Source organism: Anabrus simplex, chromosome 2 (assembly GCF_040414725.1).
Source record: "Anabrus simplex isolate iqAnaSimp1 chromosome 2, ASM4041472v1, whole genome shotgun sequence".
Classification (NCBI taxonomy): Eukaryota; Metazoa; Arthropoda; class Insecta; order Orthoptera; family Tettigoniidae; genus Anabrus; species Anabrus simplex.
The window spans coordinates 329,167,378-329,184,578 of record NC_090266.1 but is presented as its reverse complement, the minus strand read 5'-3'; the positions used below and the strand labels follow the sequence as shown (position 1 = coordinate 329,184,578).

General features: G+C 40.2%; 1 protein-coding gene across 1 annotated transcript in view; it reads right to left on the bottom strand.

The window, feature by feature from the left end:
• The window catches only part of LOC136863533 (NACHT and WD repeat domain-containing protein 2), a 638,416-nt gene that overhangs the window by 331,744 nt on the left and 289,471 nt on the right, over positions 1-17,201 (bottom strand). Inside the window, exon 16 of the mRNA XM_067139918.2 lies at positions 8,052-8,271. Within this exon, the coding sequence (XP_066996019.2) occupies positions 8,052-8,271 (220 nt within the window). The remainder of the gene's footprint in view (positions 1-8,051; positions 8,272-17,201) is intronic.

Sequence of the window (17,201 nt, the reverse complement as noted above, 5' to 3'; positions counted from 1 at the left end):
CTAATCACCCTCCAGTCAGAATCCCTCCTACACAACATCCCACTGATAAAAGTCTCTGCTTCCTTAAACTCCTTCCGTGCTGCTGTAACAGATCCCACACATCCCCAACTATGTTAGTACCGTACTATTCCTGTTTGCCTTACGTTATTTGTACCAACGTGGAAAATTACCACGTTCCCCTTTCCCTAGTCCTTTCGTTCTATTGTCCTCAACATCTACCTTTAACCAATTCCTGGATAACACTCTACCCTGGTTCCCTTTCCTCCACATATTTTCCCAACATGCCTAATAATTGGGTCACCACTGACCAGAGCCTGAATCCCACTCTCAACGTAACTCTCACACTGTCCAGAGCAAGCTCGGGGCCATTTCTTTCTCGCCGTACATTAGCCGCTATGGCAACGTCATTGTCTTTCTCACAGCGGTCGTTATCCCCTCCCTCTTCGCCGACCAAATTCATGGTCTGCAATTCTACAAAGCGAGTGCAAAATGCGGAAAGAGTATAGTCTGTCTTGCAAACTTCTTATTGGCTTCAACCAAAACTATTCTAGAGAAAGGTTACACAGACTGGCTGACAAACGTTTTCACTTCTGCTAGTAACAATGTGGTTTTATTGTACAGGGATTCGATCCAGTTACTTAGAGGCAGTATGAGAGTGTTCAACTAGCTGTGCCATACAACTGACTCCCAGTAGTTCTATCCCTGACTGTTCACTACTTTGCTATAAATAAGTTGTACCATAACCACCTTGAAACCATTGGATTCAGGTACGAGTCTACTAGAGGGAAAAATATTTTCACTTAACTTCTACTTACAACGTGATTCGTAACATTTTGTCGAACAATTCTTTCTTTCATGGCTACATTTTAATTTACTTGAGGTCAACACTTCATGTAATTTTAGCACAGTTTTACTTCTGAATACCCTTCCTGATTCCAGATCTGCATACTATTCACTTTTCTGCATTACGTGTTCCTGAATGCTATGTTTAAATTAAGGGTTATGTATTAAGATGGACACAAAAACCCAGACCACGAGTCTAATGAATTAAACAAACGCAACTAAAATCCCTAACCCAACCGGGGATTGAAGCTGGGACCGGGTGAACTAAGGGCCACTACGCCCACCATTCAGCCTAGGAGCTGGACTTGTTAAACATTTAACTACAGTTCACTAGTTGTTTGGATATTGAAAATTACGAGTCTGAATTTGTACCATAATAAGTGGCCTTGTTCTACATTTATGTCATTATTGATCTTGCAGAAAGGTAGCCTACCTCATGATATCACCAGCCCTGCTCATATCATGTAGACAGCGTTGGGAAAAGTACAACAGAAAAGTAATTCGGCTGAATTACTGTTATCTGAGAAACTGAGAAGTATTTTACTCAATTGCAAATTACATTTTCAACAGGGGTCTATTCCACAAAAGTATGGTCTTGTACATTACAAGTAAATTCTCTAGTAACTAGTACAAATACCAGAGTTTCTGTTCCACAAAATAATTTTCTACAGTTGTACTTTATTACTCCATACTTACAAATTACCAGTGAATTTTTATGGGTGTGTTCCACGAAAGTACTAGTACTTGTAACTTACTAGTAAATTGGGAAGTATTCTCTACCAGTGAAAGGACAATAATATATAAATGTACTAGTGCTATTTAAATATACTTCAGATACATTTTGATAAATATGTGGTCTAGCAGTAGTGATAGTGATGGTGATGAAAATTAAAACTACCGTCTGTATAGAGAAAGAATAAACTTCCAGTTTAACACTATTTGAATACAATAAGCGTTTTAGGTTAAGGAAAATACAAGTGGAAGGCCTGAAAATACTGAACAAACATATTCCAAGAAGGACATTCCTCGAATCATTGATTCCAATTAATTCCAATAATTAATCCAACTTTTCCTCTCAAAAGCTCCATGAGCTTTTCCCAAGTCAAATATTTCCATCCAACCATTCTTTTAAAAGAAAATTTTCTTCAGAGTCTTGCTGAATGCACCGAAAAGAATCTTTCCTTCTTTCTATTTCCCTCAAAATGAATAACTTCCTTTCTCTTGACACCATTTTAACAAATCATGCAGAGTTTGCAATTTCGTAGGTAACAAGTTTGGTGGTCGAATATCGTTATTAGCGGCATCTGATTCCTAATGACAGATCAAGGTGGGCATGTCAGACTATCGTGGAACATATGCGAGGATTGCGGAAGAACAGAATGGGGGATAATAACGGAGTAATTTCCTATCATCAAAGAAATAAACTGAAAAATAACATTGTGGCTTTAAGAAATTCACAAAAATATTAGAGTTCATTTAATCTTTGCTGCATAAATGACCTTAAATATGATATTACGATAAATTCAGAAAGCTTAACCTAATTCAACGAATGGAATACGAAGATAAACAGCTGATTCATGCAATGACGTAGTATGTTTATTGATATGTCGTCACTTGTAAAACTTGTAACAATTCACTGGTAATATACAAGAGACTTTCAATCTTTTGTGGAACAGAAATATGCAACTCCATACATTACAAGAACCCACACTAGTAACTTGTAATGTAAAAGACCATACTTTTGTGGAATAGGCCCCAGGTAAACAGTAAAATTACAAGTAACATTATAATTACTGAACAGAACACCAGTCTTAAAAAGATAATTGACCTCCTTTATTTGCACAGGGTCCGGCTCCATGGATAAATAGTTAGCGTGCTGGCCTTTGGTCCAGAGGGTCCCGGGTTCGATTCGCGGCCGGTTCGAATATTTTAACCTTAAATAGTTAATTCCCTTGGCTCGAGAACTGGTTGTTTGTGCTGTCACCAATATACCTGCATCTCACACACCATACATAACACTATCCTCCACAACAATAACACGCAGTTACCTACACATAGCAAATGCCGCCCACCCTCATCGGAGGGTCTGCCTTACAAGGACTGCACCCGGCTAGAAATAGCCGCACGAAATTATTATTATTATTATTATTATTATTATTATTATTATTATTATTATTATTATTATTATTATTATTATTATTATTATTATTATTATTATTATTTGCACAGGAGTGGACTGATACCAAAGTTTGCAGAGAAAGGAATATTACTGTATTTCATTTTGTGTTCCTTTTAGCATACAGACATTAAGTGGCCATCAACACGAAGAGAATAAGCATGATATTTTGCTGCTTTCAACATTTTCCCCCCCATTTAAAAAAAATATAATTAGTAATATTTAGCATTTGCAATTTGCGATTTACCTTACAAAATACTGTAACTGGATCTTAAAATTCTCATCGCTAAGCCTCAACCTCTTTGGAGAAAATGCAACTAACCCATTTACCGAAAAGACCCTCTACAGGGGCACGTGAAGGTATACCTGTGTTAAATTTTATTAAAGAACTTGAGAGGTAAGAAAATATCTCATCCAGTACAGATGAAGCTACTGGTTCTGATACAGAAGAACAGGAAAAGTTATTTTCATCATTACTTAATTTTTCCTGTTTCTGCTTCCATGTATTGAACCCATAATTCTACGATGAATTCTTTTTAATAATTTCAAATATTTATTTCAGCTACAAACAACTTTTTGAGGGTAGCCATGTTTTATTTCAAGAGGCTCCCTATCTCGTGGATACGAACTCTCCGTGACGAGCGAGCCATGAGCTCGTGAAATGCCGGAAAACTTCGGTGGACCTCGAGTATTGGATAATTTGTCAAATTCAAGAAATCCTTCATAACGAGAGATTTTGGCGACATGGTAAATCGAGGGATAAAGGACCTAAATTATTTATAAACCATATGCGAAGATAGAATCCCCAGGGTAAATATAAATGCAGTTAAGCCTGGAGAAAAGTTTGCGTCCGGCTCCCGAATTAGCGGCACGTGGCAAGGCCAATGGATGACGAAAACCCCGCGAAACTCCAGGGCAGAAATAATTCATTTCGCCCGTTGCAAGTATGGGAAAAATATGAAATTAACACCATGGTTAATCGTAAATCTGTCCAAAGTTATGGAATAAATTTCAAGAAAATTGGTCAAGTGGATGTGGAATTAGCAGATTGTGCAACCGAGCCTCGTGGAGAGGGTGGCGTCCCTCCCAGAGGGTATAAAAGAAACATCCCTCCGCATATTTTATACACTCTGTCTGATTCTCGGAACGGCGAAGCCCACGTCACTCGTCTGCAAGAAAGTGTGGGATTTTGTTCTCAAAGTAACTTGTTACATATTCATGTCAATGGTTCAAGCAGAATATTAAAGTAGAAGGTGATAGAAATTTTCCTGAACTGCCGTCGATGATAACTTTGAAGGTTTAGATAGTTGGCTAAAATACGTAGCTGAGTTTCTCCCTGTATTACAATCATGTGCGTTTAATATTGGTCAAAAGTGAAGTCTGGGGGCTGGCAGCGAGGTCTGATTGTCTTATCTGTTTGGAACACCTGGCCAGTAGTAGCTTGAACGGGAGCAGGGCCCTGGAAAAACTATGTCAGTCGCCATTTGAGGAGCGCTCGTCGCAGGTTAAACGCCAAGAAAGTGCGGTATTTGCGGTGTTAATCGACACAAAGTGTAAAAGCTATAGCTTAAGTTGTATATATATATAAGAAGATGATATAAAATGTAGGCATGGAAGGCTAAGTACGAGGTAGTCTGGCTAAATGCTGCCAGAATCCAGAATGATGACTACAAGTGCAGGTCTGTAAATATATTTGTATCAATGTTGTACTTAGGATTTGTTTGTCCCAATAAATGTTCAGCGCGTGTGTCGAATTCCTATTTAATAATGATCAGGCGAATGTGTTATATTTCTGGCCGTCGTGTGAAACTCTTCAGGGCTGTAAAATTCATGTCGAGAAAGTATAAAATGCGAAGTTTTAATGTGTTAATATCCTTTGAGATATTGTTCAAATTGAGTAAAATTAGGAAGGTGATAACGATCATGTAGTCGTGGTGAATGTTTTAATTTCGAATATCGTATGAATTCAGAAAATTTTTGTCGGAATAATAATAATAATAATAATAATAATAATAATAATAATAATAATAATAATAATAATAATAATAATAATAATAATAATAATAATAATGTTTACCGCGGGATAAAAATTTTCTATGTTAAAAGTGTATTTAACAGTTATGTTCAATAAGGTTTGCGTGTGTCTCGAAATCCAGTGAAGTCTGATAAAGTTATGTTTTATTCATGGGAAGTTAAATTTTGTGACATCGTGTACGTCGGTGATATAGGAAATCACGGTGTGTTGTTGTATTCCTCAGGTCCGAAAGTTGTAGTAAAAATAAATGGAAAATAATTTTTATAAAAGTTGTTTGTCGCGAGAGGACTGAGGTTTGAAAAGACTTGGAACAGGAAAAAGGGATTGTGTCGGAATGATATGTTGAGATAAGAGTTGTAGAGATGTTGAAGGCAGAGGAAGCCTGTATTTCATGTGTAATACCGCTGTGAGAGGCGATGCGAATGAAGTTTCGAGACAGGCTGTATATTAAATGTGATATTTCTGAGGCAGGCTGTAGTATATTCGGCTAACAATCCGGAACAGCTGACCGGGCGAAGGTTGGTTCGAAGTGAGTGCTCTCTGACGCACATTATGATTTCAAGTTAAGATCCCTAGTGGAAAGCAATTTCTGTCGAAGATTGTAACTCTTGGCAGTTAAATCCAAGTGACGAGTTTACGTAAAGTCAGCATGATGAATATTATAGTAAACTTATACGACCTCAAGGGTAGAAGAGCATTCTGAATACACGGTTGGTGTTTTTAACTGTAATGACAAAATTTCCCCTCAGAAAGTTTCATAAATTACGAGACGATAATTTATCACTAAATCGGAAATATTGTGGGATGAGACATTGAACGTTCTTAGAGCGATAGTTTGGCTGTGTAGATTCATTGAATTTCGCTTCACTGGATGGTTAATAGATATGGATATTTGGAATGGTGAGATGGTAGGCGATTTGAGGGCCTCACCCTAGAATTATAGTGTGGATTTATTGCGGTGGTGATGATTATTGTTTGGCGATATTCACGTAATGTTAGACGTGTGTTGAAAGTCATTATTATTTTTCCAAACTTCATTGTGTATGTTGAGATCGTGTTTGAGTGGTGGATGGCTTGCCACGCGTTATTTATTTTCAATTTCATGTTTATTAACAAGATAGGGACATAGTTGCATTTCCCGACTTGCGTTCATTCTGTGGCAAGACTTGTTTCATTGAGTGCTATTGGTTTCGACAAGGTTTACAGCTAAAATATCTAAGAGTGTGTTTGAAGTTACGATTTCGCCTGACATTCTAGAGGAAGCGTAGACAACCAAATTTCCGCTCGACAATAGATTTAGGACGTCACATGTTATCCTAGAGGTATACTGATGATGAGACGTCCTAGTTCACGCTCAACGATAGGTTTGGGAATGTGTGTGTATGTACATAGAGGTTAGTGTTAGGGTGTGCATACATTAGGTAGGCCCGACGATAGGTTTAGGATTCGGCTGTATATACTCAAGTCTTAGATTAGATAGTAAATTTGGTTCGATTAAGGGTCCATTCGGCGGGTGTTTCCATATCCGACAGGGTATTTGACTGGTGGATAACTTTAATTAAGAGTAAATTTGAAACTCTATTTGTTGAAGGTCAGATTTTCCACGGATCGTGTGGATTAATTCTCAGTTATCGTTTGGATCAATAGGTGCCCGATTTTCAGGTTATTTTCACTTTTTCAGTTTCGCCGTCCACTAATCTGTGATATTTCTATTTTTCTCCGAAGAAAATTCTTCAATACTGTAATCAATAAAACTAATGCCATGCAATGTGACTGCGTTTGAAACATTAAATAATTACATCTTTTATCAAGGATTTTATATAAATGATTTTTTGTGCAGTTAATTGAGTCAATAAAAGTTAGTAAGCACATATTTGCTCCTCATGTCAAGTAGTTAGGCTCTCTTCTGAACCCCATCGTTTGGTTAAGATTGTGACCGAATTATTCCCGCTACGACCCCAAGATTTAAGAGTTCGATATTGCTCTACTGCAGCAGCTGTGGCCGACCAACGATGGAATGGTAAGTCAAGGGTTCAGTATATCAATTACTGGCATGTAACGATTACAATATTATTTCAAGGAGTAAATTACGAATACAAATTACATTTTGTAAAAGTACAAGTAAAAATTACTAAAACGGTATTCATTACAAGCAGTAGCGGCTCGTGGCTCAATGGCAGGTGGGGCTAAAGTGGGTGTTATTATTATTATTATTATTATTATTAATGTAGTTTTTATTCCTTCTGCGGTTGTATATACACCCGTATTAAACCTTGCCATTACATTTTTATTGGCAGAATCAGTTCAGTTAAGCGTACTTGATTCTAATGCGTGCTAATAATAAAATACTCTAAAAGTGAGGACCTACCTCATTTATAAAGGAACTACGCTAGTCGATTCTTCTGCGGTGCAAACTAGTCACTATTTTGAACGCTACATACTATTCACTGTTGAACAAAAACTCCGCAACTGCTAAAAGCGAACTGTAAACTAAAATTCGAAATGTGTCGAAAGTTTCACTCTGTGAATGGTCAACAGAACATGTTACATGAGATTAGAAGAATACAAGTGAGTTTGTGCTAACATCGCCAGAACACCCGCCGCTACAGCTTCGTCTATATTGTTCTTGTTTATTGCCGGCATGACGTTTTAAATTACATTAAAACTTTCACTTCTTCAAAGGTTCACTGACCTTCAAAACAGTTACCAAAACTCACTGTGAGGACTGAGAGTGAAGAAAACATATAATGCAGTCATACTTTCATTTTCTCATATCATTAACTACTTCTAAACTGTGGTAATCAGATATTAATTTGGTCTCATTAATTTAATTATCTGAAATATAAATAATATAACACTTCTGAACTCTTTATGCCCGAACATCTGGTGGGGCTAATCCCCTTTAGCCCTTAATGACGCACCGCCCCTGATTACTTTCAATCTGTTACTCCCCAATTCTGCTTGTAGAGTTTATGAAAGGAAAGAAAAGTTGACTACCTTAAGCGGCCCTCCAGGTGTGTGTAGACAGTGGTAGAGTGGCAGCAAGGCGCAGTGTTCTGGTCCAGTCTGATCACATTGCTTGAGCAGCATCTTCACATTGGGGTTAGGTCCAATCTCAGGCAGGAGTCTGGCCACCAGCTGCGGGGCTAACATATCTGGGTAAACGCTGAGGATCGCTCCGCCGAGGCGCAAGGCGTCAGCTACCAGCATCAGTTCCCTTCAGTGAGAGAGTTTCTTAGTCAAATATCAAAGAATTCAGTGAAAGTTTCAGGTAAAAACCATTCTTAACATTTAGTGACTATGCTCTGCAACACTAGGGGACCTCTTAAACTTATTCGTATAAGTTTGAGTGGTGTCTTTAAAAGTAGGAAAGATCACAACATGACGATAAAATTGGAATTCAAGAAGACAAATTGGGGCAAATATTCGTTTATAGAAAGGGGAGTTAGGGATTGGAATACCAGGAGAGATGTTCAATAAATTTGCAATTTCTTTGTAATCATTTAAGAAAAGGCTAGGAAAACAACAGATAGGGAATCTGCCACCTGAGCGATTGCCCTAAATGCAGATCAGTAGTGATTAATTGATTGAAGATAGCATGCCTTAGGCCCACGTAAATATACTACATCAAAATCAGACCCACAGAAAATTGGAAATATAATTAAATGTAATTATTCGATATTTATTTTCATTTAGTGTATGAAACAACAACAAAACATGTATTATGGATGTCTGAAATATATTTGCAGAAAAATGGCATGTCCCCTATAGGGGACATTGGGCTTTAAGCTATGAATTCCAAGTGTTAATCAATAATCACCATTTTCTTCCTAAATATTGTTACATTGTTACGTTCTATCTAATAATCACACTGGCCTTTCACTACATTTCATGATACTGCTTGAAACAGTTTCGTCCTGTAACCAAACACAAATGCACCTTACAAGTAGTACACATTATCCTCGCTTTCTTGCTCTGGCAAGTTGGCAGGCGGCATCTGTGTTCTTTAGTGTCCACGATTTCGGGCATGTGCAGCACACTTTTCCTTCGTAGTTGAGGGGATAGGTGTGTAACAACTTTTCTTCTTTTGCCGTTCATTTCCTGGTTTCTCTCTTCCTCACTGGTGTCATCCGAAACAATTTGTGACTCATTTTCACAATGCAGAATGCTATCAGCAACATACTTCTTGAAGTCCAAAAATCCATATTTGCTCTTCTTAGGAGTTTCCCTGGCTGCTTCATCCCTTCTCATTTCAATCCACCCTGCTGCAATTGAGAAGTCCAACACATGCATAATAAGTCTAACAGTCCACTTTCATGTCCTGTTCATAATCCTATCGAATGCAATTATTCTGTCGAAGAGGTCAACACCACCCATTTGGCAATTATAATTCTTCACTATCAATGGTCGGTTGACTTTGATATACTTTTTTCTTTTTTTACACCAACGGAGACACTCATCAGATGGTTCCGAAGCTTCTTTTGAGGACGCCAAGGTTACAGATTTATTGTCAAACCACTTCACAATTGCCACTTGTCCATCGCTCCGTACCACTTGATCTGTTGTTCCTCTACCTTCCTGTTTCATCTGCTTATCTGTCTTCAGACGACCTCCTTCAGGAATTCGGTTATTCTGAATTGTTCCCGTTGTTTGCAGTTTCCTTTCTGAATGGAGAAGGTCTAAAAGGGGAATTGATGTAAAATAGCGATCCATGTAGACTGTAGATCCCTCACTGAGAGTTGTTGTGAGACGCATCACAGCTTTTTCGCCTATTCCAAGTGTTTAATGATGATACTTTAGAAACTACACTCAAGGAGCGAATGCAAGTAGCCAATAGACGAGTAGTAAACGACCTACATTTACATTATTAGTATCGAACAGCGCTGCCAACATCCAAAAAATTTAAAACCGTACAGAAATTCAAAATAAACCGTATTCTTTATCGTAAAATCGTACAGTACTAATAACATCAAATAAGAATACTTGAATTAAAAGTATTACTAGAAGTAAGAAAATGCAACATATGCACTTTGCCCGTTCTTCATGTGTTGGATTAGGACGCAGCCACTTTCTATACCGTACTGTGTATACTCTCCAACGACTGCCTGTACTTTTCTTTCCTTCTGGGCGCTTTAACAGAAAGTTTTATTCTTTGCGTGTCGAAGGACATGCTTTACTTTTAGAATCAGAACATTTTTTATTATTGGATATGTTCAGATTTTGTATGCAAAATTATTTTTCTCCTGTTTGAACATACCTCATTTCCTGGACATTTATGGCGTGGCCTCCACTTCTCTAGGGGCCCCCAAGCTTTGAATGTTTTGATTCACCTTTGAATTGGTTTCAGATCAAGCCATGAAGCGCCTGACTCGTCTGACACGCGGGATTTTTCTGTCTCACTCTGCGTGCGGGATTACCCTACTTTCTTGTATGAGGGTAAAGAAAAAGTCTAACGGCAGTCCATCTGGAGAGCAAGCAAGGAAAACTTTTAATCCATAAGGATTTGGTTTGCCACGAACATATTGCCTCATGCTAACATGTCCATGAAATGGTACGATCTGTTCATCCACAGAAACAGTTGCACTTCTGGAATTTTCAGGCAGCCTTCTCTCACAAAATTCAGCATGGGCTTCACCTTCCAGAATTTATCTTTACTTCTGTCATCCTCAGAAAGAGAATCATCATCAACAATTGTGAGGTTGTTCCTTAGAAGCAAGAACCTATTTCGGGGCATTTTATCTGCAACTGTGAAAACCTTCGTGCGACTGGACCAATACATTCGCATTTGTGGGTATCGCAGATACGACATGGTTATAACAATTCCAAATAAATTTTGTATTTCCTGTGGAGTTGAATTCAGTAGTTTTCCCATCTTCACAAGATAGCGATGATTAGTCTTCTCGCTCACAAGTTCAGAAAATTCTAGTGGAAGATATTTCAAGACACAAGCAAAGGGTAATTGCTTTCGATATGGATGAACATCTGGCTGATACTCTGGAGCAGAAGGAAGAGGTTCAAAATCCCCAGTATGCTTCCAACGAACCTGCTGTGTTTCGTTAACGTAAGAGATGTCGTGGGCTTGAGTTTCACCATCCTCATCTTCTTCATGCTCTTATTCACTGGAAGTTGAGTCTGACTCTTGAAGTGGTTGCAGTGTAAGATCTGTTTCCCCAAAACCTTCACCATCCGAAATATCAATGTTTGATATATCACCATTGAGAGTTTCAGTGATGTCCTTTTCCGACAGGCCTAATGAACAACGAAACACGTGATAAAATATAATAATAAATGGGGTTATCACACACATATCCCACATACATACACACTGCTCATAGCCCATAATTCTGTCCAACTAGCCACAAAACAAAGAAACAATGAACACTGCATTAACTACGCCCAAGACCCAATGTCCCCAATAGGGGACATCAAAACTTAACATGTACTAGATCCAAAGTAAGATTTAGTATCAATTATATTACTGCCAACGTATATTACACCAAAACTAATAGAGTGATTTGTGATGCCATAAGCAAATATTCAATAGTGTGAAATACAGAAAATGTGATATTTACCTCAGCTTGCACCACATGTTTGGCTATCAGACATTTCTTCTGAATTGAGTATGTTACCATCCAACAATGGTTAATATTTGGCGCTAAAATACGGTTGTGTTACAGAGCTGCATTCTTCAGAAAGGCAACAATGCAAGAACACAACAGTGGAAGTAGAAACAATCACAAGGTTATTACAAAATTAAATGTCCCCTATAGGGGCCAGTGGGTCTGAGGATCAAACGACCAATATCCAAAATTACACCACATGCCTATTACAGTATACTGGGCTGAGTAGCTCAGATAGTAGAGCGAAGACTTCTGAGCTCAGGTTAGCGGGATCGATTCTGACTCATTCAAGTGGTAACTGAAGGTGCTGAAATACGTCAGCCTCGTGTCTTACCGGCATGTAAACGAATTACTCCTATGAGCCAAAATTCTGAGACCTCAACAACACCGAAAACCGTAAAAGTAACTATGGCAAGGGTTTTAGTTCCAACTAACTAATCAAATCCAAATTGTTATACAAACTATTGTATTATATACATGTATGTACAAATGGGACTAGTTTCTACCCGACAGTTGGGTCATCATCAGCCGTTAAAGTTAACCTAGGACTAAAATGGAAAGCACATAATATGATGTCATATATACATTCTAAATTATTGTTGTTGGCCAAGTGTAAACATGGTAACTTATTCAACGTGTTAAAGAGTCCTACAAGCAATTTGCTATTATTTAAAATTTGACCGTTAGAACGCGTCTCATTGAATGTACATATACCACGATTTATTTCAGTTTATGTTTCATAGCCATATCAATAGCTGATGTTTCACCAGTATGTCCTCTGATATGTTTTCGAATAAGTTACTTATTTAACACTCAAAATAAACGCCAAATAAAATAATATACACTTCACTAATACATAGTAAACTAACCAACAAGAAACTGAAGCACTGCACTGGCATGCAAAAGAATTTGTAAGTACATCACAATATTATCCATTAGTTCGACGAGCATAAGATTTACAACTAGACTCTCCACTGTTACATGTTTGATGTTACACCACACTTCACGCTGGTTAAGAAACGACTGTGAACACATACACGACTACAAGATCCACAGTCGATAAAGTTTGAAGTAGGGTAATCCCGCACGCAGAGTGAAACAGAAACATCCCACATGTCAGACTATTCAGGCGCTTTATGGCTTGATCTGAAACCAACTCAAAGGTGAATCACAACATTCAAAGCTTGGGGGCCCCTGGAGTAGTGGAGGCCACGCCATAATGTCCAGGAAATGAGGTATATTCAAACAGGAGAAAATAATTTTGCATACAAAATCTGAACATTTCCAATAATAAAAAATGTTCTGATTCTAAAAATAAAGCATGTCCTTCGACACGCAAAGAATAAAACTTTCTGTTAAAGCGCCCAGAAGGAAAGAAAAGTACAGGCAGTCGTGGGAGAGTATACACAGTACGGTATAGGAAGTGGCTGCGTCCTAATCCAACACATGAAGAACGAGCAAAGTGCATATGTTGCATATTTTTACTTCTAGTAACACGTCTAATTCAAGTATTCTTGTTTGATATTATTGCTACTTGCTATTATTGCACGCATTCTTTTGAATGTTAGTGTATTTGGGTGAATATTAGTACTGTACGATTTTACGATAAAGAATACGGTTTATTTTTAATTTCTGTACGGTTTTTAATTTTTTGGATGTTGGCAGCGTTGTTCGATATTAATAATGGAAATGTAGGTCGTTTACTACTCGTCTATTGGCTACTTGCATTCGCTCCTTGAGTGCAGTGTGTAGTTTACATCTAACCCCTCACTGCCCAGAAGACCCTGGAGAAATAGTCGACCTGAACCACATCATACTCTCATGTAAGAAGTACTCCCAGCAGCAGAACCATCTGTACTCCTCTTTAGTGAAGATAAATCCTGTATGCATTTGTCGGGATTCAAACCGTGACCACCTAGGTGAGAATCCAGTGACAAAGACATTCGGCTATCACGGTCACTGAGTGAATTCCGTACTTCAGCTTTACCCTTGTCTCCTCCGATGCCAAAATGTATTAATCATACCAGGAGGACGAAGGGAACAACAGTTCATAGTTGTTAGAGAACTAATTTTTTGAGTATTAACAATCTTCTTCTTCCCATTTTTCCACTTTTCCCACACCTTCGTGTGGTATCGCACATGTTTTGCAGCTGGATGTATTCACTGTACGATGGTATGACCCGCTCTGCTGTACGACCTTCCTGCCTGGCATCCAACCAGTCAGGAGAACATGAAGAAGCCAAGCGCCGTCTAACATCGAGCAGAGCGACTCACTTACAAACTTCCTTTCTTAATCCGTTTACCCTCTAGGGTTGTTTTATCACTCGGACTCAGCAAGGGATCCCACCTCCACCACCTCAAGAGTAGTGTCCTGGAGCGTGAGACTTTGGGTCGTGGTGGATACAACTGGAATGAAAGACCAGTACCTCACCCAGAAGGCCTCACCTGCTATGCTTGTGTGTGTGTGTTGGGGGGGCAAGATCGGAAGAGATAGACAAGAAAGAGGAAGGAAGAGGGCATAGCCTTAAATTAGGTACCATCCCGGCATTTGCCAGGCGGAGAAGTGGAAAACCACTGAAAACCATTTCGAGAATGGCTGAGGTGGGAATCGACCCCCCCCCCCCAACTCAGTTGACGTCCCGAGGCTGAGTGGACCCCATTCCAGCCCTCGTACCACTTTTCAAATTTTGTGGCAGACCCGGAATCGAACCCTGGCCTCCAGGGGTGCCAGCTAATTTTTCTTTCTTTTTTTAATTTGCTTTGCGTCGCACTGACACAGATAGTTCTAATAGCGACGATAGGAAAGGAAAGGCCTAGGAGTGGGAAGAAATCGGCCGTGGCCTCAATAAAGGCACAGCCCCAGCATTTGTGCAACTGGGGAACCACGGAAAACCATCTTCAGGGCTGCCTACAGTGGGGTTCGAACCCACTATCTCCCGGATTCAAGCTCACAGCTGCGTGCCCCTAACCGCACGGCCAACTCGCCTGGTGGCAACTAATCACACTAACCACTACGCCACAGAGGCGGACTTACAAACAAGGAGTTATACACTGACTGAGCAAATGTCATGGGATAGCGGAGCACTGATGCACAGGTGTGTTGTCTGCGCACCACACGCCCCCTGTGCCAGCGGCAGTTGTATAGGAGACCTTGTGAGCAGTGGCTGTGCATGTGACAGGTATAACATGGAACGTCGTCGTGAGCTGACACCGTTCGAACGGGAGTAGTATAATTGGACAGTTCGGCGGCCACCACCTCCTCCGGCTCCCAGAGGCCACCTCCACCACCACCACAGCCAGAGGCCTCCCAGAGGCCACCTCCACCACCACCACCACCACAGCCAGAGGCCTCCTAGATGCCTCCTCCACCACCACCACAGCCAGAGGCCTCCCAGAGGTCTCCTCCACCACCCGCGGGAAATTTGAATTTGTAAACAAAGCCACGTGCTTTTTGACAGCTATCATCGACAACAACGCATCGCTAACCTCAGTACTGCCATCTTGACGGGCCTAAACCTCAGTAGTGCCAACTTAACCTAACTAGCGCGAGGTAAACAAAGCCACGTGTTTTTTGACAGCCACGTGCTTTTTGACAGACAACAACGCATCGCTAACCTCAGTACTGCCATCTTGACAGTCCTAAACCTCAGTAGGATCAACTTAACCTAACTAGCGTGAGATAAACAAATCCACGTGCTTTTTGACAGCTGTCATCCGCCATCTTCAAACTACAGAGCACCGTGCTGCCCTCTTTATCGCAGTAGCTGCAAATTCGTCACCTGTCATCGGCAGTGCTGCCATCTTGGCGGGCCTAAACCTTAGTGATACCAACTTAACCTCACTAGCGTGAGATAAACAAATCCACGTGCTTTTTTGACAGCTGTCATCCGTCATCTTTAAACCACAGAGCACTGTGCTGCCCTCTTTATCGCAGTAGCTGCAAATTCGTCACCTGTCATCCGCAGTGCTGCCATCTTAACGGGCCTAAACCTTAGTGCTACCAACTTAACCTCACTAGCGCGATATTAGAATCGGTAAAAAACTCCAAGTGCTTTTTTGACAGCCGTCATCCGCCATCTTTAATCAACAGAGCACAGTGCTGCCCTCTTTAGCTAGATACCTTTGAAATGTGGTGGCGGCAAATTCCACGTGCTCTTGTTTGGAAACAAAGCTATGTGCTTTTTTGACAGCTGACATCCGCCATCTTTAATCTATAGAGCACAGTGCTGCCCTCTTTAGCTACTTACCTTTGAAATGTGGTACGTCACAGCTGTCATCCGCAGTGCTGCCATCTTAACGGGCCTAAACCTTAGTGCTACCAACTTAACCTTACTAGCGCGAGATTTGAATCGGTAAACAAATCCACGTGCTTTTTTGACAGCTGTCATCCACCATCTTTAATCCATAGAGCACAGTGGTGCCCTCTTTAGCTACTTACCTTTGAAATGTATTGGCGGATAATTTGAAAAATGCTTTTTGATAGCAGCTATTTTTAATCCAGAGAGCACCGTGCTGCCCTCTTTAGCTAGATACCTGTGGTGGCAGGCAATTCCACGTGACAGCAGCCATCTTTAATCAAGAGGGCAACGTGCTGCCCTCTTTGTGGCGGTGGCAAATTCCTCGTGCTTTACAAACTCACGTGCTTTTTCTGACAGCTGTCATCCGCCATCTTGCATCACAAACCTCAGTGCTGCGCTCTTTAGCTAGTTACCTTTGAAATGTGGTGACGGCAATTTGAAAAATTCTATGTGCTCTTGTTTGGAAACAAAGCCACGTGCTTTTTGACAGCTGTCATCCACCATCTTTAATATAGAGCACTGTGCTGCTATCATGCGGGCAATTTCGTCAGCTGTCATCCGCCATCTTTAATCTACAGAGCACCGTGCTGTCCTCTATGTAGTAGCGGGCAATTTGAAAAGTTCTGTTAGCTGTCATCCGCCATCTTTAATCAAGAGAGCACCGTGCTGCCATCTTTAGCTAGATACCTTTGAAATGTGGTGACGGCAATTTGAAAAATTCTATGTGCTCTTGTTTGGAAACAAAGCCACGTGCTTTTTGACAGCTGTCATCCACCATCTTTAATCAATAGAGCACTGTGCTGCTATCATGCGGGCAATTTCGTCAGCTGTCATCCGCCATCTTTAATCTACAGAGCACCGTGCTGTCCTCTATGTAGTAGCGGGCAATTTGAAAAGTTCTGTTAGCTGTCATCCGCCATCTTTAATCAAGAGAGCACCGTGCTGCCATCTTTAGCTACTTACCTTTGAAATGTGGTGGCGGATAATTTGAAAAATGCTTTTTGATAGCAGCCATCTTTAATCAAGAGGGCACCGTGCTGTCCTCTTTGTGGCGGTGGCAAATTCCACGTGCTTTACAAACTCACGTGCTTTTTACTGACAGCTGTCATCCGCCATCTTGCATCACAAACCTCAGTGCTGCGCTCTTTAGCTAGTTACCTTTGAAATGTGGTGACGGCAATTTGAAAAATTCTATGTGCTCTTGTTTGGAAACAAAGCCACGTGCTTTT